The sequence below is a fragment of the Sturnira hondurensis genome, unplaced genomic scaffold (assembly GCF_014824575.4).
Source record: "Sturnira hondurensis isolate 20B ecotype Veracruz unplaced genomic scaffold, ASM1482457v3 Scaffold0011378, whole genome shotgun sequence".
NCBI classification, from domain to species: domain Eukaryota; kingdom Metazoa; phylum Chordata; class Mammalia; order Chiroptera; family Phyllostomidae; genus Sturnira; species Sturnira hondurensis.
Window position 1 is genome coordinate 1,322,486 of NW_028084009.1, and position 27,837 is coordinate 1,350,322.

A 27,837-nucleotide genomic window follows, 5' to 3' on the forward strand; every position below is an offset into this window, starting at 1 on the left:
AGAGAGCGAGAGCTATTATTATTCCATTTTACAGATGAAGAAACTGAGGCTCAGAGAGCTAGTCACCAGCCCGAGGCCCCTTGCTAACAAGCGTCAGAGCCGGAGGTCCAAGCTGCCGCCCTCTTAACCAAACAGCAGCTCCCTCTTCCTGAGCAGCTTCCAAAGGCCAAGCTGGGGGCAGGAGCTCAGCCCCCATTGCCTCCTTCAACCCCTACGATGGTCCTACGAGGCAGCCAAGGGCAATTTTGCCCCCCAGGAGATAGTAGGCTATATCGGGGACAGCTTGGGTTGTCACACTGGGGAGATGCTACTGCCTTCTAGTGAGAGGAGAGGCCAGGAAGGTTGCCCAGCATCCTACAGTGCACAGGACAGCCGCCCAACAGAGAATGGCCCGGTCCCAAAGGCCCACAGCCCCGAGGTGGGGCGCTTTGCTGTGAGGGAAGTTGTGGTGAGCCCCACTTGGCAGATGTGAACGCCGAGGCCCGGAGAAATGGAGCACCGCTTCCCGAAGCTGCCCACTCCGTGCCCCTGTTCTTCAAGACCCACTGCCCCTCCTGGCTGCTCCTGTCCTCAGGAGACCCCTACCTCGATTTCAGGCCCTCCTAAGTCCTTGTGTGCCTGGTGTAAGTGATGCCTTACCACCTTTTTACATCTGAAGACAGTATTTTAAACATCGACCGAGAAAACAGATGAGGCCAAAAAGTCACTACGACAGTGAGAATGCCTTTACATGAATTTGTGTTTTATTTGGAGCAGTGTTGAGGGGCATTTGAAACGGGCCACACGTGGGGTCATTGAGCAAGTATTTCCGGAGCACCTACTATGTACCAGGCCCTGTCCTTGGTGCAAAAGATACAGCAAAGACCTGCTGGGTCCTTAGGGGTGACAGCCTTGTGGAGACAGTGGACAATGAATAAGAAAACAAGATGACAAGCAAGATAATTTCAGAGTGTGCTAAATGTGACGGCAGGGAGAGGGAAGGGCCATTACAGAGAGGGCGGTGTCCAAGAGGGCCCTTCTGAGGAGGGAGACAGAGGGTGACAAGGACCCAGCCCCGGGGAAGAGGCCGGCTGAGAGGTTCTGGGCAGGGGCAACAGTGCGTGCAAAGGCCCCGAGGTGGGAGCTTCGGTGGAGGGTCGAGACGCAGCAGGGAAGGCAGCAGCTGGAGTCACAAGAGGCGGTGGAGAGAAGGCGGTGAGTTGGAGGAGTAACGAGCGAGCCGAAGTGTAGGGCAGTGTGCCCACCACAAGGGCTTCGCCTGCGCTCTGAGGAAGAGCAGGGGGCGCAGCTGTGGGAGGATTTTGAGCAGAAGAGGCACGGGCTCTGATTTGGGTTCTAATGGGATCACTTTGGATGCCGTGGTCAGCTGCATAATGGCCCCTGAAGATGTCCACATCTTCACCCCCCAAACCTGTGAATGGTACTTTATGAGGCAGAAGGAACTTGGCAGCTGCGATCTCAGTCCAGGGTCCTGGGGCTGGAAGGTCATCCTGGATGATCCGAGTGGGCTCAACGTAATCCCACGTGTCCTTGTAAGGCGGAAGCAGAGGGAGGCTGGATTACAAAGGGAGGGGAAGGCGGAGAGAAGAAAGAGACCGACAGTAACTGAGCCTGGAGGGCTAGAGGGAGGGACCCCAAGCCCAGGGGTGCAGGCCATCCCTAGAAGCTGAAAAAGGAGAGGAAACCTCTTCGCCCTAGAAGCTGTTAGCAGAGCCCAGCCCTGCCAGCCCTTTGACTTAAACCCAGTGAGACGGACCTCTGAGAAGTCAGACTTCTGGCTTCCAGAACCGTAAGAAAATAAATTTATGTTATTTTAAGCTACCAGGCTTGTCGTAATTTGTTACAGCAGACAGAAGAGACTAATGCAGATGCTGGGAAAGACAGACGGTCAGAGACTGAGGCAGGAACGGGGGTGGCTTCGGAGAGGCAGTGGGTGTGAGAGCGCTTTAGGGGCCAGAACCGGCAGCCTAGCTGATGGGCTGCGTTGGGACGGAGGGCGGAGGAGGGAGCCAGGGTCTCTGGCTCCCTCAGTCATCCTCAGGCGGAGGCCCAGGACACAGCGCGGGCACCACGTGTCCCTGCTCTGAGAAAGAACTCAGCTGGAGGAGGACCAGAATAGTTTCAGGGAGATGGGAGAGCAACCCAGCTGAGCTGCCCCAGAACCTCCCATCTCCCAGTGGTCCGGTCTCTCCTGGTGTCGCCTCCTCCCCTGGGTCTCCCCCGCCACCCTGTCTCAGAGAGCCCCTCCCACTGCCCCTCCCCCACTGGGCCTTAGTTTGCTCTGTGGGTCTTACTTACCCTTATCCTACGTGCTGCATTTTTCTGTTTCTTTGCTGTCTGGCTCCACCACTGGATGGAGCCGAGAAGGAGGTTTTTGTTCGATTTCTTCACTGTCCAGTCTCCAGCATCAAGGAACGCTCTGGCATCGGGTGCGGGAGGAGTGAATGCACTCCCATTTTCCAACAAGGATCCTAAGGAAAGCTACGGTAAGCGAATGGGTTCACTCAGGGCCACACAGTTGCTAAGTGTAGGGTCAGGAGCGAGACCCAGAACTGATTCCAAAGTTGGCGCTAAGTAGCCCACTTCCTCTGAATACCAACCACGCTGCCTGCGCTCCAGAAATGGGCATGTGGTGGGGGGGAGCACTCTGACCTTCCTGAGGTGTCAGACATCTGATCATCCGAGCCTACAGAGCACCTGACCTGCCTGGCGTCTTGCTAGGCAGGGAAACCGCAGCTCAGATGGGCTGAGGTGTTCTCCGAGGGGCACAGCTCGCCAGGGGCGGGGCTGTGATTCAGTCCCCTCTGGACCCACAGTGGGACTTTTCTCTCACATTTACAGCATATTCTGAGCCCTAAGAAATGAGAAATAAATTCTTGGTCTAAAAGGCAGAGAAGGTGTGGGTCACACCGCCCATTGTCCTGACTGAGCCTGGAGGAAGTCAGCAAACACCCGGAGCTGGGAGCTTCTTAGAATTGAGGGTTGGGGGTTAGGGCCTGGGGCCATGGGGTCAAACGCCACCTCTGCCCTTCCCCTACTGTGTGACCCCAGGCAAGTGGCCTCCCCTCCCTGGTCGAGGGCTCTTACGGTCACTCCAACTAAAATTCGGGACAGAATAGATAAAGGCCTATTGAGCACATTTTAAAATAAAAAGGCCCAGTGTGTATGCGAGTTGACATTTTACATTAGCTTCTACTGCTCAGGGCATATAAATGTGGTCGTAATAAAATTTAATAAACTTAATTTTAAAAAATCAACAAAAAACAAAAGAGAAGTTTCTTTTCCTCTGGTGTAAATGAAGTCCAGATGTAGGCAGTTCAGGACTAATCTGGGGACTTCAGAACACTCCCAGTGCCCCGATGTCCCAGGCTTCTTCCTGTTCGCCCCTTGCGGTTCCTAGGCTGTGGCCCTCGGTCTCATGATCCGAGACGGAGGTCACAGCACAGCCTTCCCATCTGCCTACCAGGTAGCAGGAAAAGCAATGAAAGATGTTGAGCAGAGGGCAGGCAGCAGATGAATCTTCAGCAAAGGCTGCACACACTCCTGATTTTAACCCATTGGCCAGAACTTGGTCACATGGCCACACCTAGCTGCAAGGGAAGCTGAAAAAAGCTGTCTTTATTCTGCACAGCCACGAACTCAGCTAAAAGTCAATCAAACATTTGTAAATAAACTAGGCAAGTTCAGATAGCAATATATGTTGTGAATGGCTGAGACATAAATGATGAGCAGGCCCGGGAGTGAGCATTTCTAGGCCAGGGGAACAGAAAGTGCACCCCATGAGGCAGGAACAAGCCTGGTGTGGTGAAAAAACAGAAAGGAGACCAGTATGGCTGGAGCTGGGGTGCATACATAGCCTGGAGGACATGAGGTCCTAGAAGTCAGCCAGGCTAGATCCTGGGGGACGCTGGGAGGCCCAGAGTGAAGTTTGGGTTTTTTTCCTAAGTACAGTGGGGAGATACTGGAGGACCAAACTGAGGAACGACTTGCCCTGCTGTGAGATCCCTTGAGAGGACTCTGAGCTCCCTGGGTTTTCACAATTTACCCAGAAGCCTTCAGAGAGCTCTATTCATTCATTCGTTCATTCAGCAAATGGGCTATAGCAGCAGAAATAACCCTCAGGAGAAGGGCACACAGACTGAGCAAACACACACACCTATCGACACAGCTCACAAGTTGTGAGTTCTTTGAGGAGAAGACAAGGGCCACAAAAGGGCCTGAGTTCATCTGGGGGCTAGACCTCCCCTTGGTAGGTGATATTTGAGCTGAAATGTGAACCATCAGGAAGCATTACCCCAGTGAGGCCTAGAGAAAAAAGACAACGTTTGGGGAGAGGGAACAGCTTGGAAAGGCCTGAAGGCAGGCAGAGAACTGGGTGTCTGAGAAACTCACCAGACTGTGTCCTGGCAAGAGGGAGGAGGGTGAGAGGGGAGGTGAGCAAAGGGCAGATCGCAGGAAGCTGGAAGGAAGGACTCAGGGTTTCCATGCTCTGGGCAGGATGATTTAGTAAGAGCTTTGACCCCAAATCCCTGGGATAGGCCTGTGGCTGGATCCAAGACAAGCAGGGACCCAGCTCTGCTCAGAGGGTGTTTACGGGCTTGCTGGTGACTCGGCTGCTGCCTTCCTGTGGCTTGCTAGTCACCAGGCTCTATGTGCAGGTATGTTCCTTTCTTGCCCCTCAGCCAAGAGTGGCCTCTGACTCAGCCTCCTGCCCCAGCCGTGCCTTCCCATTACCACTAAGGCCACTGTCCCCACCCCCATCCCTCTCTCCAAGGCTCAATGGAATTGCACAATCCTAGCACCCAAAAGAGTATCTAAATCTCCAATCAGACCTACCCATTTCACCAAGGGAGAAACTGAGGTCCCATGAAGAAGGGACCCTTCCCCCGAAGTCTCACTCCAGGGTTGGAACAGAGCCAAGGCCTGGTACCAAGTCTCTGGATACCTGGCTCTAAATTTTCACACTGTTTAATTTAAAAAAAAGAAGAAGGGGGTTGAGGAGGGAGGGTGGGAGGGCTTGAGAAAGTCTAATTCAGATTGAACTAAGTGTGAGCCCTTCCCAAGAGAGGGAAAGGAATTAGCATACACTCCCTATGTGCCAGGTTCCTCGCCCACGTGAGCTTGTTCGGTGGAATCCTCACAGCCTCGCAGTGAGATGGATACAGTGATATCCTCTAAATGGTCTAGAAAACAGAGAGGCAATCCAACCCAGCCTCTGTCCCACAGCAATTACCTGGAAGTGAGAAGATCTGAACCTAGATCTGCCTGCAATCCCTAGCCCCAAGCACTCTGCAGTTGACAGGGCTTCATCCAGCCCTGGTCCTTCTCTGTTTCCCTCCTTGTAGCTGTTGCAGCCTCCACTTTCAAAGGTAAACAACTGAGTTTTCTCCCTGGCTGCCCACAAGCCTGCAGATATGTTTCCTTTGGCCCTCATGGCATTTTAATAAAATCTGAGCCAGTGTTCACAAATCAAGAGATTTTACTAAAAAAAAAAACAACAGACTTCTATCTCCCTTGAAACAATGGAAGATTTGACTGTGTGGAGCCCATATTCTGCCTGACAGCAGCCACGGAGTCATGCCGGTTCCCCACAATCCCCATGTCTCTCTGCTGCCCTCCCCCCACCCCTGAACAAAACAGGGTTCCGCTTTTAAGGAGAGAGTCTGGCTTTCAGGGAGACAAGAAATGGTGTCTTCACAGTGTAAACTTCAGCTTCTTCCAGAAGTCTNCTGCAGATATGTTTCCTTTGGCCCTCATGGCATTTTAATAAAATCTGAGCCAGTGTTCACAAATCAAGAGATTTTACTTAAAAAAAAAACAGACTTCTATCTCCCTTGAAACAATGGAAGATTTGACTGTGTGGAGCCCATATTCTGCCTGACAGCAGCCACAGAGTCATGCCGGTTCCCCACAATCCCCATGTCTCTCTGCTGCCCTCCCCCCACCCCTGAACAAAACAGGGTTCTGCTTTTAAGAAGGAGAGAGTCTGGCTTTCAGGGAGACAAGAAATGGTGTCTTCACAGTGTAAACTTCAGCTTCTTCCAGAAGTCTCAGCAACATGGCAGTAAAGGCATTAAAAGGCAGAAACAGACGCAAATGTACCAGGTGCAGAGAACAGGCCGTGGGCGGGTGGAAGAGTTTCAGAAGCTGGGAGACATTGTTTCGCCCGGGCTCCTCCTCTGGGGTCCTAGCCCTGGCCCTGCCTGGAGGCAGCCATGGGGCCTTGGGAAAGGCCGGTCTCCTCTCTGGGACTCGAGTTACCTTGCAGTTCATGGGAATCTAGGCTTGGGTGGAAGCAGGGGCCATCATGGGTCCTTTGCTCTGCTTGAGAAATTGTTCAGAAAACCTTTTGGTTACTTTGGATGACCTAAGGCATGTGGGTTCTGGGGGTCCGAGGAATCTTGTGGGTTCTGGAAGTGCAGGGAAACTTCCGGCATCTTCCACTGAAGGAGACCCTCGATACATTGCAACAGATGATGCCGAAAGGAAGTATGGGAAGAGGGACAGCTGTGAACTCCTCCGGGTTCCTGGCACTTTATGTACATTTTACTTTATTTTCTTATTTTCTGTGTGGCCTCAGAGAAGTGCTTAACCACCTTGTGCCTTAGTTTCCCCATCTATGAAAAAGGATGTGGTTGAGACTGAGCTATCCCTCAGCATCCTGCCCTATTCCACAGTGCTGGACTCGTAGCTGAACCTGGGGCTATCTCCATAAAGACTACATTTCCCAGCCTCCCTTGTAGTTAGATGTGGCCATGTGATCAGTTTTGACCAATTGGATGTGATCAAGCAATATGGAAAACTTCCAGGTTGTACTTTAGGGGAAAGGATAAGCCTTTTCCCACCATCTGGATTGTGAGGTGTGAGGTCAAGACATCTTGCCCCCCGAGACCAGACAACACCCTAAGGAGGGGAGAACAACAGTATCAGTCTGGGCTCGACAATATGAAGCTGCCGTATCAGCCCCAACCTGGTAAGTTTGTTGTGAACACTCAATGCATCGACACACGTAAATCACTGAACACAGGCCTTGGAACAGAGTCAGCCTTTGTGTAAGAGCTTGCTCCTGGGTCCAATGCGGTGGCTCTCAGTCCGAGGCGGTGTCGTGCCCTATGGGACATTTAACAATGTCTGGAGACATTTTGGATGGTCCTGGCTGGGAAAGTGGCCCTGGCCCTGGCACGTGGAGGGTAAAGGCCAGGGATGCTGCTAAAGATCCCACAATGCACAGGACAGCGCCCCCACCGCAGAGAATTAAATAACTGGCCCCAAATGTCAACAGTGCTGTGGTTAAGGAAGCTGGTCTAAAGGTATGAGGCCCACCACCTACCTTGTGCCCAGCGTTGGGGAGAGGGGTGCAGGGAGGCCTCACGGGTTCCAGGTAATGGGCAGGATGCTATGATTTCCTCTGCTGGAAGGCGTCCCTCTGCCCCACGGTGTCTTTGTATCACTCCCCCTCTCTGTCTGCACAGGCCCACTCAGGGCTGGGGGATTTGCATCGGGGAAATTAGCATGATTCAGCAGCTAAGTCCCTGCCGTCTCCCACACCTCCTGAGGTGGCCAGGGGCATGTTCAAACAGCTCTGCGTTCCTCCCCATCCGCCCCGTGGCCAGCCAGACCAGTTTCCGGGTGGTGGGCGGAGGGCACGGTGCCATCCGAACTCCGTCCAGTTTTCCCAGGCGGGGGAAGGAGAGCCGGGCTTTGCTCCTGGAATGCAGGGCCCACACCATCAGGGCTGCCTGCCTGAATGAGAGATGGCTGAACGCTGATAACGACTTGTGGACTGTTGAGGAAACTGCTTCCTAGAGAAAAATCCAAATTTCTCTTCCCCAAATTCCCAGGATGTGGTGCGCCCCAGCCTCCTGGGATGGCAGGGCAGGCTTCCAGAACTTTCCATCCCGGCCACACAAAAACCAACAGACTGGAGCAAAAGCCACCCCACCCCCTCCGGAGGAATTCCGGAGATTTGCTGAAAATTCAAGAGGAAGCGGTGCCCATGCTGACCTGCTCAGAGGCGTTTCTCCCGGTAAGCAGTCACTCGTTCACTCAAACGTGGACTGCACCCACTGTTCACCAGCCCCGTGGCTTCCAGTTAGCAGTGCCGGCTTCTCTTTGCCCAGGGTTCTCTCTGGCACTGAAGCCCACGGAGCCCATGCAAGACAAGCCAGGGGTGCCCCAGGGTTCAGGCCCTGGCAGCAGTCCTCACCCAGGGGCTGGTGGGAGGTGGTGGATAAAAACCAGTTTCCTGGCCCTTTGGGGGCATGTCCTACACTGGGCCTAGAGCTCACCAGTGGGACTGAGCCTCAGGTGCCCACAGCGGTAACCTGCTCATAAAGGTACCCTGGGTGGCTGCCTTCTCGTCCCTGTCTCAGGCCCCCACTCCCTTACTTCCTGGGGCCACCTCCCCAAAACACAATTTATATCCTTGTTTTGCTTTGGGGGACACCCAACCTGAGGTCTACACATTCTATGAGTCAGATACACAGATATTTGGGGGTCAGAAGGGACATGGCTATGCCCCTGCCCCCACCCGGGAAACTCACAATCAGGTGGGAAGCCAGGCTCTGCTCTAACAGGTACGCAAAAGCAGAGTTACAAACGAGGATGAAGGCTGGCACCATGGAGACACACGAGACCTCGTTAAAGCCCTCCGACGGCTGTCCTCTGCCCCCAGGTCAAAATCCAGAGTCCTCGATGGGGCCCCAAGGCCCTGCACGACCTGCCACCTTCTGGCCCTTCTTGAGCTCCTGTCGCTGCTGTGGTCCTGCCACTGTGGCTTCCTGGCCACAGGAAGGTCCTGCCACAATTCACTGTTTCTGAATTGTGCTGGGCATGTTCCTGCCTCAGGGCTTTTGCACCTCCCATTGCCTCTCTTTGGTGTTCTTCCCTCAGCCGGCTTCTTCTTGACTTACCAAAACCTCACCTCCTTAGGGAGGCCCCCACTGCCTCCCCCAGTCACTTTCTGGCCACCTCACCCTGTTTGTTTATGTCATATCCATCTGAAGATATTTTGTCTGTTGACTTGTTTATGCAGTGATCCCCAAATGTGAGCTCCGTGAGGGCAGGGGCTGTGTCTCAGTGCCTGGAACAAACCCTAAAGCCAAGTAGCTGCTCTATGGATGTGTGTTGGATAAGTGGCTGGATGTGTAAGTGATGGAGAGGAACAATAAGTAAATGAATGATATAAGGATGTGTGACAGGGCACCAAATCTTATCTGGAAAATCAGGGAAGGCTTCCTGGAAGAGGTGACATTGGAGTTGCTATGCGAACGGGGATGGAGCATTCACTGGGCCAAAGGGGCTGGCAGCGCTCTTCAGGCAGAGGAAACAACATGTGTGAATGCTCAGAGGTAGATCCCAGAGGTCACACCAGAACTCTGCAGAGTTCTGTAAAAGACTTTTAATTTAATTAAATTATTTAGTTTGTGTGGAGGTATAGTTGACATAGGACATTATAGTTTCAAGTGTACAACCCAATGAACTGTACATATTATGAAACGATCACCACAATAAATTTTACTAACATCCCTCACCAAACATAGTTAACAAAAATTTTTCCTTGTGATAAGAACTGTTCAGATCTCCTCTCTTAGCAACTTCCCAACATGTGATACAGCATTATGGACCAAGAGCGCTGTGCTGCGGGCTGCACCCGCATAGCGTACATACTTCATAACCGAAATTCGTGCTTTCTGACCCCCTTTGCCCGTTTTGCTCATTCCCCAGCCCCCTCTCTGGCAACCATCAATCTGTTCTTTGTATCCCTGAGCTCGCTTTTTTGTTTCTTTAGATTATATGTTATTTGTCTTTCTCTGTCTGACTTATTTTCTTAGCACAATGCCCCCAAGGAGGATCCAAATTGTCACAAATGGCAAGATTTCATTTTCCTTATTAAGGCTAAATAATACTCGTGTGTGTGTGTGTGTGCACGCACGCACGCCACATTTCTTTATCCACCCATCCATGAGTGGCACTCCCGTTGTTTCCGAGTCTTGGCTAGTGTAAACAGTGCGGCGGTGAACACAGGCGTGAATTCATCTTTTCACATTCGTGTTTTGTATTTCTTTGGATGAATCCCCGAAGGTGGAATTGCTGGGTTGTGTGATAGTTCCATGTTTACTGTTCTGAGGAAACTTCATACTGTTTTTCGTGGCGGCCACACCGATTTACAACCCCACCAACAGTGTGCAGAGGGCTCCCCTTTCTCCACATCCTCACCAACACATGCTTGTTGGCTTCATTGTGTGGGTTTGGATTCCCATTTCCCTGCTGATGAAGGATGTTGAGCATCTTTTCACGTACCTATTGGCCGTCTTTATATCTTCTCGGGAAAAGGGTTTATTTAGACCCTCTGCCTATTTTTGAATAGGACTGTTTGAGTTTTTTCTTTTCTTTTTTTTTCCTTGCTGTTGCATTGTATGAGTTCTTTCTATATTTTGGATATTAGCTCCTTATCAGATACACGATTTATAGGTGTTGTCTCCTGTTCACTGGGTTGCCTTTTCATTTTGTTCGGGGTTTCCTCTGCTGTGCAGAAGCATTATACTTTGTTGTGGTCCCACTTGTTTGTTTTTATTTCTGTTGCCTTTACTTTTGGTGACAAATTCAAAAAAAATTGTCACCACAACCAATGTCACAGAGCTTACTGCCTGTTTCCGTCTAGGAATTTTATGGTTTCTGGTCTCATATTCAAGTCTTTAATCCATTTTGAGTTCATTTTTTTGCATCTGATGGACCAAGACGTTTCTTAATACTTTCCCACCTACTGTGCGCCAGGCTCCTAAGTACAAGAGGAGTGAGGCAGGCACGTTGCTGTCCCCTTGGTGGTCCCCATCGGGTGTAGAAGACCCTCACCTGAGGGTCCTCAGGTGAGGACCGAAAAGCTGGCAAGATGTTTGTTCCCAAAGGCTGCACGGCCCTGCAGTCTCATGTCACATCGCATGGGAGACACTCATTTCCTGAAATACCCCAGCCAGATGCTCTGTAGAAGCACATGGAGGGCACACACATGCACACACACGGAGCACACATGCACACACGAAGCACACATGCACACGAAATGCACGTGCACGCGTGCAAGAGCAAGCACATTCACAGCAGACGAATAATTCCCTGGACTGCCCGTCAAAAGGAAGTGAAAAGAGCACTCAGTGTAGTTCCTTTTGGCTTTTAAATAATTTAATGAATCATCCTGCACCCATGGGATCACCATCAGCCCCGGGCCACAAATTCTTGATTTCAAGAACGAATGAAACTGGGCCACGCCATTTGCATTTCATTGGATATGTCCATACATATTCTCCCTACTGCCACCTCAGCCCCCCTTAAGTTTGGCAAGAGCCGATGGGAGCGGAGGCCGGCCCTGTCCCTAGTGGGTCCTGTATCGAGTGCTGGGGAGGTGCCAGGCTCTATCTTCCGGCCTCCGGGCTCAGGGCTCATGTCCTGCCCCTCCCAGCAGTCAGGGAAAGACTCCAGCTGGCCGCTCAGGCCTCCCATCCCAGGTGCTGCCACAGCACTGTGGATCCCTCTCTCCATGGCCCCATCTCGTCCCAGTGTCTGTCACCGGCAGCTCCAGACAGCCCTTCTCCTGCCTCACCAGGGCCTGCAGTAGAGCCCGCCCACTGGGGCCATGGAGACCGGAGATGCTGCGCCTTCCCTGGGGAGCTTAGCCGCCGGCAGCACCCAGAGGACTCTGAGACGATGGAACCTGATGTTCTTGTAGCTCCCAGAGACCAGTCACTTGCCTCCAGGCATACACTCATGTCCTTCAACAGAGGGGGTTTGACCAGGGGACTGGTTCCACGTGGTGAAGTCACAGAAGGGCGAAACCATCTGGAGCAGGAAGCTGCCACCATCCCTGGGGCTGGAAGGACAGGAGACAGGGTGGGTCACTGACGCCCAGGAACCAGCTGGATGAGGCTGGAACTGGGGATAGACTGCAGGCACCTGGGAGTGTGTCTCACGGCCAAGGCTCAGAGAGGGGCTTCCCTCTTCCCCTCCCCGCCCTCCCACCCCCCAGTGCAGCTCCCACAGGCCAAGTGCCGGAGGAAGCCAGAGGGCAGGGAAGTGGGGACAGACAGCTGTGTGGGGAGACGCAGAGCAGAGCAGGGAAAGGGCAGGGCCTGGGGCTGAGAGCCAACAGGCTGTCACTGTCACAGAGCCACCCCTCAGGTCTCTGACCTTCCTGCCACCACACCCTGGGGATCAACATCTCAAAAGCCTAGCAGAAATGAAGGGAGTGAAAAAAAAACACGTGGTGCTACATAGCAACTGACCTTTCTCCGGATCAAGCAGACATCAGGGAGAGGTGGGGACTGGGGCAAACTGGTGAGTGTGTGTCCCATCTACAGAGGCAGCCGCTGCTCCTCTCCATGTGGTTCCTGCCAATGAGGAATGCAGGCCCAAGTCTCCCCAGGAAAACAGCAGTTCAGATTTTTATATGAAATCTCCCAGTTTCTAAAGGTTGGCAATTGATTTGATTTCTGTAGGTGTGATACCAATTGTAAAGAACAAGAAAGACACACATCCATAGTTGGGGCTGGTGGTCTGTGGCATCTGTGTCGCGGAGGCTTGGGAAAGGTAGTGCCCAACTGTGGCCTACTGGTCCAGATTGTGCAATGACTAAAGGTTTGTTGACTGACTGAGTGACTGCAGGAGGCTCACTGAAAATCTCCAAAACATGGCCATCAATCCCACCATCCCTGTCTCTATTCCAACGCAATGTTATTTTTCCAATCACGATATCCCTCTAGTGCCTTTACATTTCCATAAGTACTCACTGTTAACACGGGTTTGAATTCATTAAATGTTCCCTATTTGCAGACTCTGGGAAACAACTCTTATGTAAAGTTGAATTAGCCAGGCCCCTCCTCCAAGTTGCTCAGAGTCTGGTGAAGGACCACTCCCATGAAGAGAATTCAATGCAGTGGCTGCAGAGCCAGGCACATAGTAGGTGCTCAATACATTGTGGTCAATTGAATAAATACAGGGTAATACCAGTTAGGCTAGCACGCATTCTCGACAGGGGCAAAAAGCACTGTAGCTTTTACAACAGGCCGCAGGACCTAAGTAGATCTATACCATGGTTTGTGTGCTCAAATTTCACTGGGGGAGAGGAGTTGGCAAGTAGTGAAAAGTATCTAGAAAGGTATCTAGAAAGGCTCCTAGGTGTGGGTAGGTTGAGACACGGTTTTAGAGGGAAGCATGTGGCTGTGGGAGCATGCAGCAGGGACCCTTAACCCCACCTGGGAGATCCCAGAGTACTTCCTGGAGGAGGAGGCATTTCAATTCATTCTAAAACTATATGAAAAGTCAGCAAACTTGCTCTGTAAAAGGCCTCATCGTAGCTATTTAGACTCCACAGGTCTCTGTCACAACTACCTAGTTCTGCTGGTATAGACCAAAAGTAGCCATAGATAATACTTCAACAAATAGATGCGGCTGTGTTCCAATAAAACTTTATGTATGAAAACAGGTGATGGGCCCGATTTGGCCCCCAGGCCTTGGTTTACCCACCCCTGGTCTAAATGGTGAGAAAGGGAAGACCAGGGAGGAAACAGTTTGAGCGAAGGTGTGGGGATGCGGGGAGCCGGGGAATTAGGAAAGAGCCAGCACTGCGGTTTTCCTTCTCCCTGGGGCACAAGGAGACACCTCTGTTTACACAAAGACTGGCAGGGACACACAGGCCAAGCACAGGATCCTGAATTCAGTCCATCTGCAAGGGTTTGCTGAGTGCCTACCCCCACTGGGCTGGGTACCAGGCACTGGGGACGCAACGACAGGCAAGATCGCTGCTGAGTCCTAAAGCGCGGCCAGGCGTGTAGCTTTGTTAAGTAAGTGTGTTGACTAAATGGATGGATGGATGGATGAGTGGGGGAGACAAACATTAAATACTCAGACAGATGAGCAAATACACCTTCCATACTAGAGATGTGACCTTGAGGAAGTTACCTAACCTCTCTATGCCCCAGGGGGTTCATGCAAAGTGCAGAACCAGCACGTGGGGGCTGCTCTGTGAAGGCAGCCACTGCTATCCTTTCAAGTCTGTCCACTGTGAAATAAATACAGAATGTTTAAAAGTACGTAGGAGCCGAGCAGGTGCATGACAGAGAGAGAGGAGAGCACTACTTTGGATCAGGTAGTCTGGGAGGGCCTCTGAGAAGGTAGCGGTCAAGGCTGTCCCGGCCACATCCTGTGAGTACATCCCAGAATTACCGCAGTAATGATTGCAGCCCCAATGCCCCAGTGTGCCCTGCGGCCTCACCCAGGCGGGTAATTACAAAACACCTGCCTCCGTGGAGTGCCGGAGGTGTCTTCTCTAATTAGAGTGTGAGTGTCAAGTGCTTTGAAATCTGAGGATAAAAGGGGAAGAAGGGGTGAGGCTCTGGTCACAGGGCCAGGGTGCCCCACTGGAGCCCGTGCATGAACCCCGAGAACTCCTAGCCTCACGGTCTTGCAGGCCTGCCTGGAGCTGAGCCTCTCTCAGGCCCCAAGTGAAATTTAGGAACAGCAGGAAACACACCCTGTCGAGGCAGGAGGGAAAGGAGGGGGCAGTGCTTAAAGCAGGAGGCCCAGCATGAGGCAACTCTGGGAGCTAAATCAGTATTAGAGGTTTCCAGTCCTGTTACTTTATTGCTTTCATCATTCTTGCTGTTGCCTGCCACTCACTAGCTGGGTCACCCAGGATGAGTGACTGACCCTCTCTGAGCCTCTTTTAAGTTTTCTCTTTAAAATGGGATGATTCCAGTTGTGGTAGATGCCAGTAAAGCACGTGGCTCAGAACAGAAGTAATAGCACTTCTCTTCGTGGCCGCCTAGGAAGCTGTTACCTTGTGCCAGGCACTGCTTTGAGCGCATTGTATGTGTTAACTCATTTAAACCCCACAAATATTAACCTCCCCTTCCAGACAAGGACTTCAGGGTCATCAGGGAGAGACACGCCCTGCCCAGCTGCAGGGGTGGCCATTAATCACACCGAGGGGCATCCTGGAAGCTCTGATGCAGAGAGAGGTTAAGTTGCTTGCTCAAGGTCACACCCCACCCCCACCCCCACCCCCACCCTCCCACCCTCCGGTACACAGCAGAACTGGGATTAGAACCCAGGCAGCCTGGCCCCTAACCCTCGTCCGGTTGGCTGTCGCCACGAGGGTTTCTGGGATGCAGAGAAGTTGGTTTTCCCTTTGCGCCGCAGGACAGGGACCAAGTCTCGCTCCACCAGCCTCTCGCTTCTCCTACCCCAAAACCTATGTACTTCCAGGGATTCAAAATATCGTCATGGTCTTCAGCTTTTGCAAGAGCAATACATCTATGGCGACCGGGCATACTGCAGTTTGAGGGAACCTGTGAAAAACGCCAGGCCATCAAACCTCAGAGGCTGGCACCGGGTGTGTCCCTACCTCCGAAATCACACGCTCAAGGCCTTCACTTGACAGATAGACTCAGAGAGGAAGGTAACCAGCCCAGGGTCACCCAGCTAGGAAGTGACAGAGCGGGAACAGGTCTTCCAGGAGCCAACCTCAGTCTTCCCCATCCCCACATCTGACATCTCAGACTGGCTGCCCACGAGCCAAACACAGCCTGCGGCCTGTTTGGTTTGGCCTGCGCGGTGTTTTCCTACAGGTAAAATTTATCATCAGCATTTAAAGAAAGGGATATCTCCAGGAACAATACTCAAAATATTTAACCAGACTGGCCTGGGCATCTACTCTGAGAGTGGACTCTGGGCATCTACTCTGTCAGTGCAGCTGAAGCCATGGATATTATAAGAAAATGCCATAAAAATGGATCAGTCTAGAAAAGGCAGGACTGTGGACACACTAGAAAGATCAGCAGGGGAGACGGGGGAGGGAGGGAGGCCGGGCAGGGCCCAGGGGGCTTCAGAGCGTTGAAACGGCTCCGTGTGGCACTAGAATGGCAGGTCGATGTCATTTCGTATTTGTCTAAACCCAAAGAACGCACACCCCGCAGAGTGACCCCTGATGTCACCTGTAGGCTCTGGGTGACAACGATGTGTCCACGTGGGTCCACTGACGGTAACAAATGCCCCACTCAGTGGGGAGGGGTGGTCAGCCGCAGGGAACCTGTGTGTGGCGAGGGCAGGGGAGATGCGGGCATTCCCTGTGCTTTCCACTCCTTCCGGCTGTGAACTTAAACTTTCTGAAAAGTCTGTCGGAAGACAGACGGTGTGTCTGCACTGCCCTCGCGTTTCCGTCGGGCTGCAGTGGGCTGCGGCCGTGAGCGCCGGGTCTGCCAGGCCCCGGAGCCCGCCACACTCCAGGCATCGCCTGCACAGACCCTGGGTGAGTCGCAGGCACAGAGGGTCCTTGGGAAGCTCTTGATGGGAAAGAAACCGGGTGAAAGGGTGGCCCGCTGGCGCTGGCCAACAAGGGGGAACGGGCTGCGATGACAGCCGCCTTTCTCAGACCCTGCTCAGTGTGTCCCTGGGCTGGACCTGCTGTACATTTGCCAGGGGGCAGAGTGAGCTCGATTCACCTGTCATCTGCCCGGGCCTGCGGTGGGCAGAGGCCTGCAGGGCGGTCTCGCTCTGCACTGGGGCACGCGCAGTCGTGGCTTGGACGTGGAAATGATGCCAACCCGTGAGCTTAGACTAAAAGTGAGCAGGACACGGGCCATCAGAATCTGTCTTCTGACCCCGAGAAGGCAGCCCTGAGATCACGCCCTTCCTGATAAATCAGATCGACTTTACTGTGGGTAGTTCACTTGTACAATCACTGGTTCACTTAACAAACACTCACCGAGCACCAGGCACGTCCACAGGAGGCCTTGAGTAGACATAGCAGGGCTGTTGCGGGGGCTGCTCAGGGGGCTGCTCAAGGGCCTGCTGTTGTCGGTGCCTGACCGCTGTACCCATCCATCACCCCATCTGTTAGTCCCGTTTGCCTTTGGGGAATCGCTCCTCCTCGGCTCTTACTGCACGTGGCTCAGAAGGGCCTGGGTGTCTTCCCAACAAGAGGAAGACAAGAAGGGGTAGTAGGAGGGCCAGGCCTGGGCAGTGAACACATGCCTTTCCCCAGCCCCAGGGATTGGTTCGGGGGTAAGCATGTGACCCATGTCTGGCCAACCAGAGTCACCCCCCAGGCTTGTGCTGGGTCCACAGGAGAGTCAGCTTCTATCCACCTGGCTGGCTGACCTGGCAGAATGAAAGTCCAGGAAAAGCTGAGGACTCCCTTTGCCGCCACACAGGGTGACCCCACGTGACAGTTGGAGACAGCATGATTCCTAGGCAATAGGTGCTCATCTGGATCCAGCCTTTCCTGAAGCTCAGCCCATCTCAGGATTTTTCATTCATATAGACCAGTGCATTCATACACGTTTTTCTTTACATCTTTACATCTTTATCCGAGGACACTCTTTTGTTGCTTTTAGAGAGAGGGAGGGAGAGAGAGAAACATCCACGTGAGAAAGAAACAGTAACTGGCTGCCTCCCAGACAACGCCCCAACCGAGGGTCAAACCTGAAACTCAGACACGTGCTCCGACAGGGAACCCAGCCCACAACCCCCGCTACCAAATGATGTTCCACCCAACTGAGCCACACCAGCCAGGGCTCACACTTATTTTTCTTACGCTGCTTTGAGTTGAGTTTGTCACTTTCGACCGAAGACCCAGACGACCCAAGTGGGTGAAGAGCCGTTTCCAGGCGCGAAAACAAGCAGCCACGGCAAAAACAGACCATGAGAAATGCATGTAGAGGAATCCGTGTAAAGAGTTACGAGGAGAGAAAACCGGCGCTGACTTCAGGGAAGAGGCAGCCTTCTGTTTTCTTCCCACAGAAGTTCACTATTCATTCAGAGTCTGGATATTCTAATAACAAGGACCGTTTTCCGAATGATGACCAGGTCTCAGGCCCTGTGCCGAGCCTTTTCCCAGCCAGTTCACCCTCACGACAGCACCAGGAAGCAAATACTGTTGCCCTCACTTCACGTCACACAAATCGGAGGCTCAGAGAGGTGAGGTGACTTGCTCAAGGCCACACAGCGTTGAGACGCTGAGACGCTGGCGCCAAACCCCAGCCTTTTCACCCCTCTGTTGCGCTGCCTCATTCCTGAAGTTTCTCCCAAAACATGTGTTACCAGGAGATGGTAAACAGATATTCAGAGACAAAAATAAAGTGGTGGACATGAACATGTGTCTCCCAGAGCGCCTTCCAGGAAAGCCTTGCTGCCCAGCCATGGAGGGAGTGGTCAGCAGGCAGCTTCCAGCAAGTTCAGGGGCTGCCTCAGCTGCAAGAGCCCCCTCACCCCCGCCCATGCCCATCTGAGCAATCTGAGCAGAGGGTGTCCAGTGGGAACAGAGTGAGGTGGGGAGAGAGGGGGGCAGGAAACTCAGCTGAGAGGAGCAGGGAGGTGGGTCACCCGGAGTTGGAGCAGGGGCTTGACAAACAGTGCAGAACCTGCTGAGGATTAGTGGGACCCAGTGCAGGGTAGAACGGCAGGGCCCCTTGCTCCAAAATTGTTGAACATTTCAAGATGGCAACAGCAGAGCCTTAAACCAAGGGAAGGGCCCCTCAGGGCACAGGGTGCTGTGTGACTGCACAGGGTGCCGGCCCGTGAGCTCAGCCCTGAAGCCACAGGTAGGAATTGGGTTCTATTTTCTGTATGGGTGAGACATGAACCCTCAGGGACAGGAGGCGACTCTCCCCCAGTCCCACAGACAGCCAGTGCTGGAGTCAGGATGCGAATTCAGGTCTTGTTCTCACAAGAGAACACTAGCTGGGAGGGGCCACAGGCGGACGGATGCCTTAGGCCGTGGGCAGCCAGGATTAGGAGTTTGCTGCCCTGAGACCCTGTAGTCAGAAGCCCTAACACCCATTCCCTCCTCACGTTCACCTTTCACAGTGGTGCCCACGTCCTCACATACTCAGCATCCCTTGCAGCTAAGGCAGGCTTGGGATCAGTCATGTGACCAGCTCTGCCCAGTGAGATGTGAGGGGAGCTCTTCTCCAGGCCCCAGGAAAGCTTTTACTTTGGGTTAAAAGGGGCAGTATATCTGGTGCTGCCCTTCTTCCTTGTTCCTCCGGTAAGAACAGAAGCATCCATACTGAAACCCCAGGGGAGAAGCCGAGAGGAGTGCAGAGTTGCCAGCAAGAGCCCTGATTCCCTCGAGCCATGAAGTCCAGACCAACAGCTACCTCCCTGAGAACATTGTATTATGTGAGGAAAATAAACTCCGGCTTGTCTGAGCCACGGTCCACTGGATTTCCGGTTCCTTGCAGCCGGACGCATTTCTCCCCGTCACAGTCACAGGACTGACCATAGGTTGCCGATCCCCACTGTACACGTGGAGAGACTGAGGTCTGACACGGAGAGGAACTTCCCTGGGTCTGGGTCCCCTGTGGAGTCACGAGTTCAGTGACTCATCGTGCAGGACTCCTTCTGCTCACACTGTCCCTCCTGGTCTATTGTACACTTGACCAACAGCTGCTTCGGACGTTACACATGGGGCAGTATGACCTCGGTCCCGAGGCCTTCTGCTCTCTCTTACGTAAATAGCCCCCAGGCCACGGTCTCTGAGCCTCCGGACCCAGGACCGGTTCCCACATCCTTTAAAAAGATGAGTTAACCAAATGCAGAGCCTGTGCTCCTGGAAAGGTGTGAGTCATGATCGAGGAACTGAGGGTTCACGGCCAGGGCCCTGCCTATCACACTCCGGGTCCTGTCTGCCCCTCACCCCCCCACCCCCCACCCCCGCCCTCAGGCTTCCATGGAGCTTGTTTACTGAAGCTCTGACTCATCCACAGCAGCTTTCCTTCAGCTCTGACACTCGCATCAGTTTCTGCTCTTTCTGTGCCCAGCTGGTGGCCTTTAATTAGGTGCCATCAACTTCCTGTCTCTGTCCATGTCGCCTTTCCCCTGTTTTTAGAGGAATCTCTAAATATTATAGAGACAATAATCAATAATAATCGCAATCATAGCAACGGCAGCGCTTATTCTCAGTGCTTGATGTGAATTTAAATTTCTCTGTCCTCAAAAATCACTGCCTGAGTAGTATTACTATTAGTGCTTTATGGACGAGCAAACCAAGGCTGGGGAAAGTCAGGTCGGGCGCGCAGGGTGCCAGCGCCCAAGACCAGTGGGCCCCGTCAGGGTCGTCTCAGGCTGCGACACTGCATTCAGGCGGTGGCAACACTCTTTGCTGACCGAGAAGGCACCTGGCGGGTAGAGACTCGGGGGTGTATTTGGCGTCCTGAGATTTCACAAAGGACCAAGGCTCTTTGCACTCTCCCTTCCCACCATCGCCATCAGTGAGTCACCAGCTTGTCCATAGGCTGGTCACCTAATGTCACAAGATGACGGTCACAGCTCACTCATCGCCACGACACACAACAACGTCCGAAGCAGGAAGGAAAGGAAACAGGGAGATAAGTCTCTCTTCATGTGCCTCTTCCTTAGCAGAGAGGAAATGCTTTCCCAGAATCCCCCAGCAGTTTCCCTTTGCCAGAAAGGGTCACATGGCCGCCCCTGGGCCCATCACAGGTTGAGGAGAACACAATGGACATGTCTCCTGTAAACCAAGGTGGCTTATTTCCCAGGGCCGGCGGGGGGCCGCAGAAAAAACTCAGGGTGTCAGCAGGGAGAAGGGAGGCATGGCCGTTGGCCAGGCAACCCCCAGAGTCTGACACCCAGCATTTAAAAATGCTTAGTAGAGATGCCGCTGCTGGTTTGCAAGATTATTGTAGGTGGTACGCAGACGAGGTTGTGCGTGTGTGCATTTTAAATTTCAGTATTTATTAAATATTTCTGTGCATTCGAAACATATACATATCACTAACTCATCAGAACCCTGAATATTATTTCTCCAGATGAAACTATTATAGTTTAGTTTTTTAAAAAGAAAAACATCCGTTAAAGAAAAATGGTAAGTAGTATTTCATTTACTTCAGGATTTGGCAATTGTAAGAATAGGAAACACTGTTCTGTGTTATCCTGCCTGGCCTTTTTTCCGACTTCTCAAAGGCATTCTGCCTTCAACCTCCCTCTTGAGTAATATAAACACCCACAAAGATTTTTGCATCATCTGCAAATATGATTCAAATCCAGCCTCCCGCTCAAATGTAATCCAGGCTTCCTCGGCCGGGAAGGGCAGGCGGCCTGGCTCCAGTCCTGTCCTGGTATGCCGCCTCTGTCTCGGTGGCTTCACGGCTTTATGGGGCCCGCTCCTCCTCCCGTCAGCGGCCACAGATACTATTTCTGAAAGCGCAAGGTACAAATATTAAACTGAGTGACCACTTGGGATTCTTGTCCTTGCTGGGAATTTTTACACTTTCCTCAGACGTGAGCTCTTTTTGTTTACACAGGAATCTGAGCGTCCACAGCAAGAACTGGACAGATAAATCGCAGCCCAGCAACACAGTGAGCTTTGGATCAAAGGAATGAGGGAATTAATATATGCCCAATATCGAAAGGCCTCTGGGGTCTACAGTGGTATGTACAGGAGCAGCCAGGAATAGACAAACCTTTTCCAGAAAGATCCACATGATCCCCAGGACAAATGCTGCAGTGTGCCACGGTAGCACAAAGCAGCCACCGACGGCCCTTGGACACACAGACATGACTGTGTTCTAATAAAACTTTATTGATGGACATTGAGGTTTTAACGTCATCATTTCCGTGTATCATAAAGTATTATCCTTCTTGTGATTTTTCCCCCCAACTACCTAAAAATGTAAGAAAATGTAAGAACCGCTCTCAGCTTGCAAGCTGTCCAGAACCATGCAGGAGAGGGAATTTGGCCTCCGCGCTGTAGTTGACTGATCCCCTCTCATAAACCACTGGTGCCAAAGAGGTGACAGAGAAACCTAGGAAACAGAAGGAGATGTCACACTGTGTGTGTGATATTCAGAGAATGAAAAGGATTTGTGTATCCATCTACAAGGACAGGTGAGAAACAGGCAAGAGGAAGTGCTTCCGGAGAGGGGAGCTGGGAAAGATGAGAGGAAGGCAGGGGGGAGACGTTTTCACAACTGCCCTTTGACACTGTTTGAATTTTCCTCCGTGTGGGTGTCTCACTTCTACAAGACAGACACTTTCACTAAAGCAAAAAGGATTCCTACATTCCCCCAACCCCCGCCCCAGGTCCCCCAAACGATGATCTCAATAAATGCAATAGGCAACCATGGTACACTGCAGGGGGCGCTGTCCCCAAGGTCACGTACAGAGAGGAGCCCCCGGACCAGTGCAGGGCTCACCCAGTTGGCGACAACACGCATCCCGGGCATGTGTCTGAAGTAAAATTAATAAGCAAATATTGAGGAAGTCTGGTCGGGGCGGACACTGTGGGAGGGGCACTAAAGTCTCGCTATTTTCGTTCTGTGCTGTTCCTTATCTGGGTCACAGTAAACCCATGTTCTGCCAATATTTACTTTTGATCTTTGCTCCGGAGTGGAGGAAAGATGCCCAGGCTCAGCATAAATAAGAGGGTAGAACTGAGAGTTATGAGAAGAGAAAGGAACTCACCCTGAAATAAAATCGCTTCGAGAACTTAAATGATGAAAATGCCACTCGTTTCTCAGAAGCCTTCCAAGGCCAAGTTGGCTTGTTCAGCACCCTCTCCTGGGACTCCACGCGGCTTTCCCAGAACTCTGGGGTCCTAGGAGACGCATCGGGAAGCCTTTTGCCTTGGGTTAGAGATCACGGAGAGCAGCACCACACCCTGGGTGAGCAGCGGATAGGAATTATTGATGAGCGATGGTACCCAGACATTTCACATAAAGGCAGACGTCTCTGGCTTCCCCTGAACGACTATACTTGGAGCTCGGCCACCCTGGGCCCACGTTCCCACGTGGAAACTTCGGGCTGTATGCAGGTGGTCCTGCCCCTTTCTGATGGGGCAAGGGCTACCAGTCAGCCATCGTCCCCATCACTCTCTGCCACCCTCCATCAGGTCTGCTTCACTCAGTTCTTTCATTTATACTCCACTCACTCTCAACCAGTATTCACTCCATGCCGGGCACTGGGAGTATAGCTGTGAACCAAACGGACAAGAATCCCTTAGTGCTTGCAACTTACGGGCCAAAAATGGGGTGGAGGAGTGAGAGAGAATCTACACAGCACAGGTGAGTGCAGCCAGCAGATCCTGTCCTTGTCCCCAAGCACACAGACAGCGCCTCCATTCAGCGGCTTTGACACATGAAAAGCCCATAGCACAGTCTGGTTGAGAGAGGATTCAATGTATTTTCTAGGGTCATTTTGATTCTACATGAAAGGAAAGCTTCCCCCCGCCTCCCGCCCCAACAAAAATGGGATTCTTTCCACGTGCTGTTCTGTGCCTTACATTTTCACGTAGTGACACCCTTAGAACTGCTTCCCGTGGAAGCCGCTTTCTCCTGGCCCTCTGTGTAGCGGGGAGCTTTCGCGTGGCTCACACGGTATCTCAGTCTGGCCTGTAACACGGGCAAAGTCTACTGAAATGCCATGAATCTTCCTAACGCTGAGTGAAAGAAGCCAGACGAGAAGGCACACAGATTGTGTGATTCCATTCAAGTTCAAAAGCAGTAAAACTGATCTCTGGGCTTAGAATTCAGGACTTTGGTTGAACTTGGGGCAGGGGAGACTCCCTGGGAGGGGACGTGAAAGGGGCTTCTGGAGCGCCGTTTGTGTATCTGAGTGCTCCTCACACGAGTGTGCCCACTTGGTGACAATTCACCCTGTGATGCACGCACTTTCTATGCTATTAAAAAAAAACCCACAGTGTTCTCAGAACATGGGCTCTGCTGAATGGAAACACGCGTTTTGTGCTCTTGCCACATGTAGACACATGCGACTGTTTAGAGGACTAGATAGGAAGTTGGGAAACCCCGGTCTGCATCCTGGCTCAGCCACTGTTCAATGTGCGGCCCTGGACAGATTACTCAACCTCTCTGAGCCTCCCAGTCTTCATCTGGACTCCTCTCCAAGCCCACGGGGCCCACGGGATCCCCCTCAGCCGACCGCTCCCACTGGGTCTCCCAACCCTTCCTGCTCCTAGGTAAGCTCCAGCAGAGCAGGCCCCCACTCCGTCCCTCCCACAGCGGTGCTTGGTGTAGCCTCAGGGCCTGTGCATGGCCTGCTCCCACTGCCCAGTACTGTCCTCTGCCTGCTCTCCTTGCGATGGGTTCTTTTTTCCCCCGTTCCTGTCTCGGTTCAAGGGCCACCTCCGCCTTGAATGGCCCCTCGCCGACCGTTCCCCGCACCAGCCACCGTCCGTGGCATTTCCCGGTCTCATTTTTCTCCCCTCCTCCTTTAACAACCCGGAATTGCCATGTTTGCGTGGCTGCTGTCGTTTGCTTGTTGTTTGTTCCACACTCCCTCTCGACCCACCCACGCCACGAGATCAGGGGTCTCGATTGTCTTGTTCGCCACCACATCCTCGTCGCCCAGCAGAATAAATATCTGTTGGTTTAATTCATCAATCTGCACAGTGGTCTGATTCTACTTTATAGAATCTTGAAGGGTTCCGTGAGACGGTGTTTTGAAAGTGCATTTTAAGCAGCCAGGTGTATAAAACAAGAGAGAACTTGGAAAGCCCTGCTCACCTGTGGTTAACTCCACTGAGAGGGATCTCAACAGGCTGAGGGTCCTCCTAGAGCTACACCTTCAGTGATCTGACCTGCGCCCGAAGTCACGCCACCTCCTGCAGCTCATCTTTTGTGCTGCTGGGCATTTGCCTGGAACAAGATCGCTGATGTTCGCATCTATTTCTGTAATATCTCTGTGCTTACTACCTATTTCTATAACATCACAGCACCACGGTGGGAAGTCATTCAGAAGGCCCCAGCTGTGTGAAATGAGTCTGCGGCCTCCTGATTCCCGCCCCAGGGGAAGCGAGCATTTCCAGACGCGGGAGGAATGCTCCCAGAAACGTTCTGTACCTACACAGGCACATGGAGGGATGGCCCACCCTGTGTTTGCACGTGAAGGACCAGCTTGTGCGCGGCTCTGGGCCCTTGCTCTCTCTTGTTGCTGCTGCACAGTCCGTTTCCGCGTCACCACACATGAAAGGGTTTTGGTCTTTTGAGAGATCCTGTGGCACTTGGGTAGGTGCTAGTCCCTTCCCCTCCTGATGGACATGGAAGGTGGCTCCAGACTTCTGCGGGGCACACGGTGCCGCAGGGCACACGCGTCTCCGGGCCCAGGACAGTCGCTGGTCCCCTCTGAGCCTGTTGCAGGGACCAAGGCTCACCCTTCCTCAGTCTCATCTCCACCCCACCCCTCTCATCCCCCACCAGACAGCCTCCCTGGTGTTTGTGTTTGGGCCTTTTAAAGACTTTTTCAGAATTGACTTTGGCTTCTTGGCCTGAACTCTGAAGTGTTTGAGCTGATAAGATAGCAGGCTTGGCGAAGGGGGATGGGAGTCAATAGTTACCTCGGAGGCCCTTTCGGAGCAGAGGAGGGGGCCGTCGCCCCTCCAAGGCTCTCCCCACCGCCAGCAGCAGGCGGTGTGGACCGCAGGAGAGTGAACCCGTGCTGGCTCCCAGACAGGTTTGAGAGGGGGCGGAGTCTGGGAGGCCGCCGCACGCAGGCCGCTCCTCCGCGGTTCCTTGCGACCTTCAAGCACGTGTTGAGAGCGCCCAGAGAGGGCTGGCATATGTACCCGGAGCTTCTTCTAAAGCAAACGAGACACTGTGGGCAAGTTGGAGCAAAGTCCTGGCAAATCTGAAGGCTCAGGCACATCCCGAAAAGGCCTCGTGCCCTGAGGGGCCCACGGGGGCCACAGGAGGGCCCGGTCTCTGTGGCTGTGACAGGTACCACTGCCAGGTCCTGGCAGCGGCAGCCCGGGCTAGTCGCCGTTACCTCATTCTGGGGCGTTCACCTGCCCGGCACTGACCGCGGTCCCAGCCACAGAAGTGAACCAGTTTGTTCAGATTCCCACCTTCCAGAACTTTCTTCAGTCTAGAATGGCAGAGAAAGGACAAACAGGCAAGAAGTGCTCAGGGTGCCGGGTGCTACAATAGGGGACAGATAGGCTGGGGGGCCCACAGGGGTGCTGCCCAGCCTAGGGTGGGAGAAGGTCTCCCCAGCTGGCTCCCGGGGGCTCCCGGGGGCTCCCTGGGGCCCACAGCCTCTGCGTTGCCCTCCCCACCTCGCAGTCAGGGTCAGCGTCGCCAGCTGCTCTGCACTCCATGTCCACTCCTGCTTCCAGTCCTCATATCGCTGCTCCCTCCGCCTGCAGCATCCTCCCCTCCCACCTCCTCAGCGGAGAAGTCATTTCCTCCTCCAGGAAGCCTTTCCTGATGCCCCAAGTGGGCCTGGTGCCTCCTCAGGATGGCAACAACACTCTCCTGTACATCCCCAGCCCAGCTCTGATCACTCAGGACTGAGGTCACCTGTTTGTGGGTGACAAAGTGGTCCAGGATCACACACCTCATAGGACGGATGTGAGGAAGAGGAGGTTTAATGCAAGTGATGAGAACAGCATCTGGCCCAGAGTTCACGCTCAGTAAAGGCTGGCTGATTGTTGCAGTCTGCCCCATCCCCATCTCTGGCACAGACTGTAGTAGTTGCTCACTTAACACTTGCTGGATAAGTGACTGCAGCCCTCCAGATAGGTTTGTGAAGATGAGCAGTAGGGGGAGGGGGGATGCTCATGATATGATGGAAAAGTTTTCAAAAACACAACACTAAATAGTGAGCAGCCTGATTTACATCTGGGCCCGTGTGCATGCGCGTGCACGCACACATGTGCACATACACGCACACATACCGGTACCCTGGCTGAGGAGAAAGAACAAAAACAGAATGTTCAATGTGGTTGCATTAGAAGGACGGGAAAAAGAATAATTTTTCTTCTTTCTTGTTTGATGTGTTTTTTCCTCCTCTTCTGTAATAAGCATTGTTTCCATTTAAATGGGAAGAAAATAAAAACAAGGCTAGAAAAGGGAGCCCGTGAGCCCTTTCTGCGCCCTACAATTTTCCCACAAACCAGGGTGGGGCCAGGCGGGGCAGGCGCTCAGAGAAAAAGCTGCCCTTTAGAAGTGAAGCAAGAGTGGGAAAACCAGAGCCATGGTGGGCAGTGGCCAGTGGCGGGTGTCAGCCGACCTGGGGGAAGTTGTACGAATAATGACGAAGCAACCCTCCCCCAGCACAGGGCATGGTGGGACGTTCTGGGTGCTGCCATTTCTGCAAAGCCTCCCCAGACCCCCAGTCTGGGCCAGCAGCCTGTCAAACCCCGCAGCCCCCACCTCCCAGCAGCCTGGTGTGGATCACACCACTGTGACTGTAGTGGGCTTACTCTGTGCCCACTTTGAGCGCGTTACCTGACCCTGGCCCTGACAGCTGGCCTACAGTCAAGCCCTAGGTCACTATCATTAGCCCCATTTCAAAGGCAAGGAATAGCCTCAAAAGGTAGAGCCTTCGCCCAAGTTTGCCCAGTTGGTAAGTGGTGGAGTCCGAATCCAACAGTTTGGTTCCATCCTTGCCTGTGGTTGGCATCATTCCTCTCATTTCTCCTAAAGCAGATGGTGGGTTCCTAAAGGGGAGGGATTAGGTCACCATCTTCCTCCCGTATGGGTGGGTCAATGGATGGATAATGGAAGGATGGGTGGATGGACAGAAGGACAGATGGATAGATGGTGGGTAGATGGATGGACAGATGTGCAGGTGTGTGGAATGAATATGTCAGTACTCAATTAAACAAATGGTGACGGAAGGCAGAAGGCACGAAGAGGATGAAAGGGTTTGTTCCCGGACACTGAATGTGCCCTTCAGAAACGCTGCAAACTGGGAGCTCTGGGGCCATATTGGGCTTCAGACTTGTTTTGTTTGGTTGTCACAGGGCTTTTAATTTTTTAAATTAATAGTCATTATTTAAAAATTACGAAATTTCGCATTAGAACGCTAGAT

At 52.8% G+C, this 27,837-nt stretch overlaps 1 protein-coding gene and 2 long non-coding RNA genes across 8 annotated transcripts; all 3 read right to left on the minus strand.

Moving 5' to 3' along the window:
• Nucleotides 1-958: 958 nt before the first annotated feature.
• On the minus strand, nt 959-7,845 carry LOC118996490 (uncharacterized). Of its 2 annotated transcripts, XM_037059890.1 has the most exons (4): nt 7,331-7,845; nt 2,653-2,854; nt 2,299-2,471; nt 959-1,529 (listed from the first exon to the last, which is right to left on the minus strand). In XM_037059890.1, exons 2-4 carry the CDS (start codon nt 2,678-2,680, stop codon nt 987-989), a joined length of 744 nt encoding a protein of 247 aa, XP_036915785.1. In that variant the 5' UTR covers nt 2,681-2,854; nt 7,331-7,845; the 3' UTR covers nt 959-986. The 2 variants fall into 2 exon arrangements, 1 of the variants encoding a protein (XP_036915785.1); XR_005068493.1 differs by lacking the exons at nt 2,653-2,854; nt 7,331-7,845 and having other exon boundaries at nt 959-1,554; nt 2,299-2,420.
• A 3,325-nt stretch (nt 7,846-11,170) lies between these two features.
• Nucleotides 11,171-19,656, minus strand: LOC118996493 (uncharacterized). Its single transcript, XR_005068500.1, has 3 exons — nt 17,208-19,656; nt 16,754-16,938; nt 11,171-11,863 (listed from the first exon to the last, which is right to left on the minus strand). It is a non-coding gene; the product is annotated as an uncharacterized LOC118996493 (long non-coding RNA).
• Nucleotides 19,657-20,142: 486 nt separating this feature from the next.
• On the minus strand, nt 20,143-26,181 carry LOC118996492 (uncharacterized). 5 transcript variants are annotated; one of them, XR_005068495.1, is made up of 4 exons: nt 25,361-26,181; nt 23,291-23,446; nt 22,474-22,669; nt 20,143-21,207 (listed from the first exon to the last, which is right to left on the minus strand). It is a non-coding gene; the product is annotated as an uncharacterized LOC118996492 (long non-coding RNA). The 5 variants fall into 5 exon arrangements; XR_005068498.1 differs by having other exon boundaries at nt 23,291-23,399; nt 25,361-26,177; XR_005068497.1 differs by lacking the exon at nt 25,361-26,181 and adding an exon at nt 24,720-25,343 and having other exon boundaries at nt 23,291-23,399.
• Between the last annotated feature and the right edge of the window lie 1,656 nt (nt 26,182-27,837).

Coding starts and splice junctions, on each gene's coding strand:
- LOC118996490 (XM_037059890.1), bottom strand. CDS start 2,680: ATGATCAGATGTCTGACACCTCAGGAAG. Junction 2,472..2,652: donor ATGTCTGACACCTCAGGAAG/GTCAGAGTGCTC, acceptor AGCTTTCCTTAG/GATCCTTGTTGGAAAATGGG. Junction 1,530..2,298: donor ATGCAGCACGTAGGATAAGG/GTAAGTAAGACC, acceptor CCGCCTTACAAG/GACACGTGGGATTACGTTGA.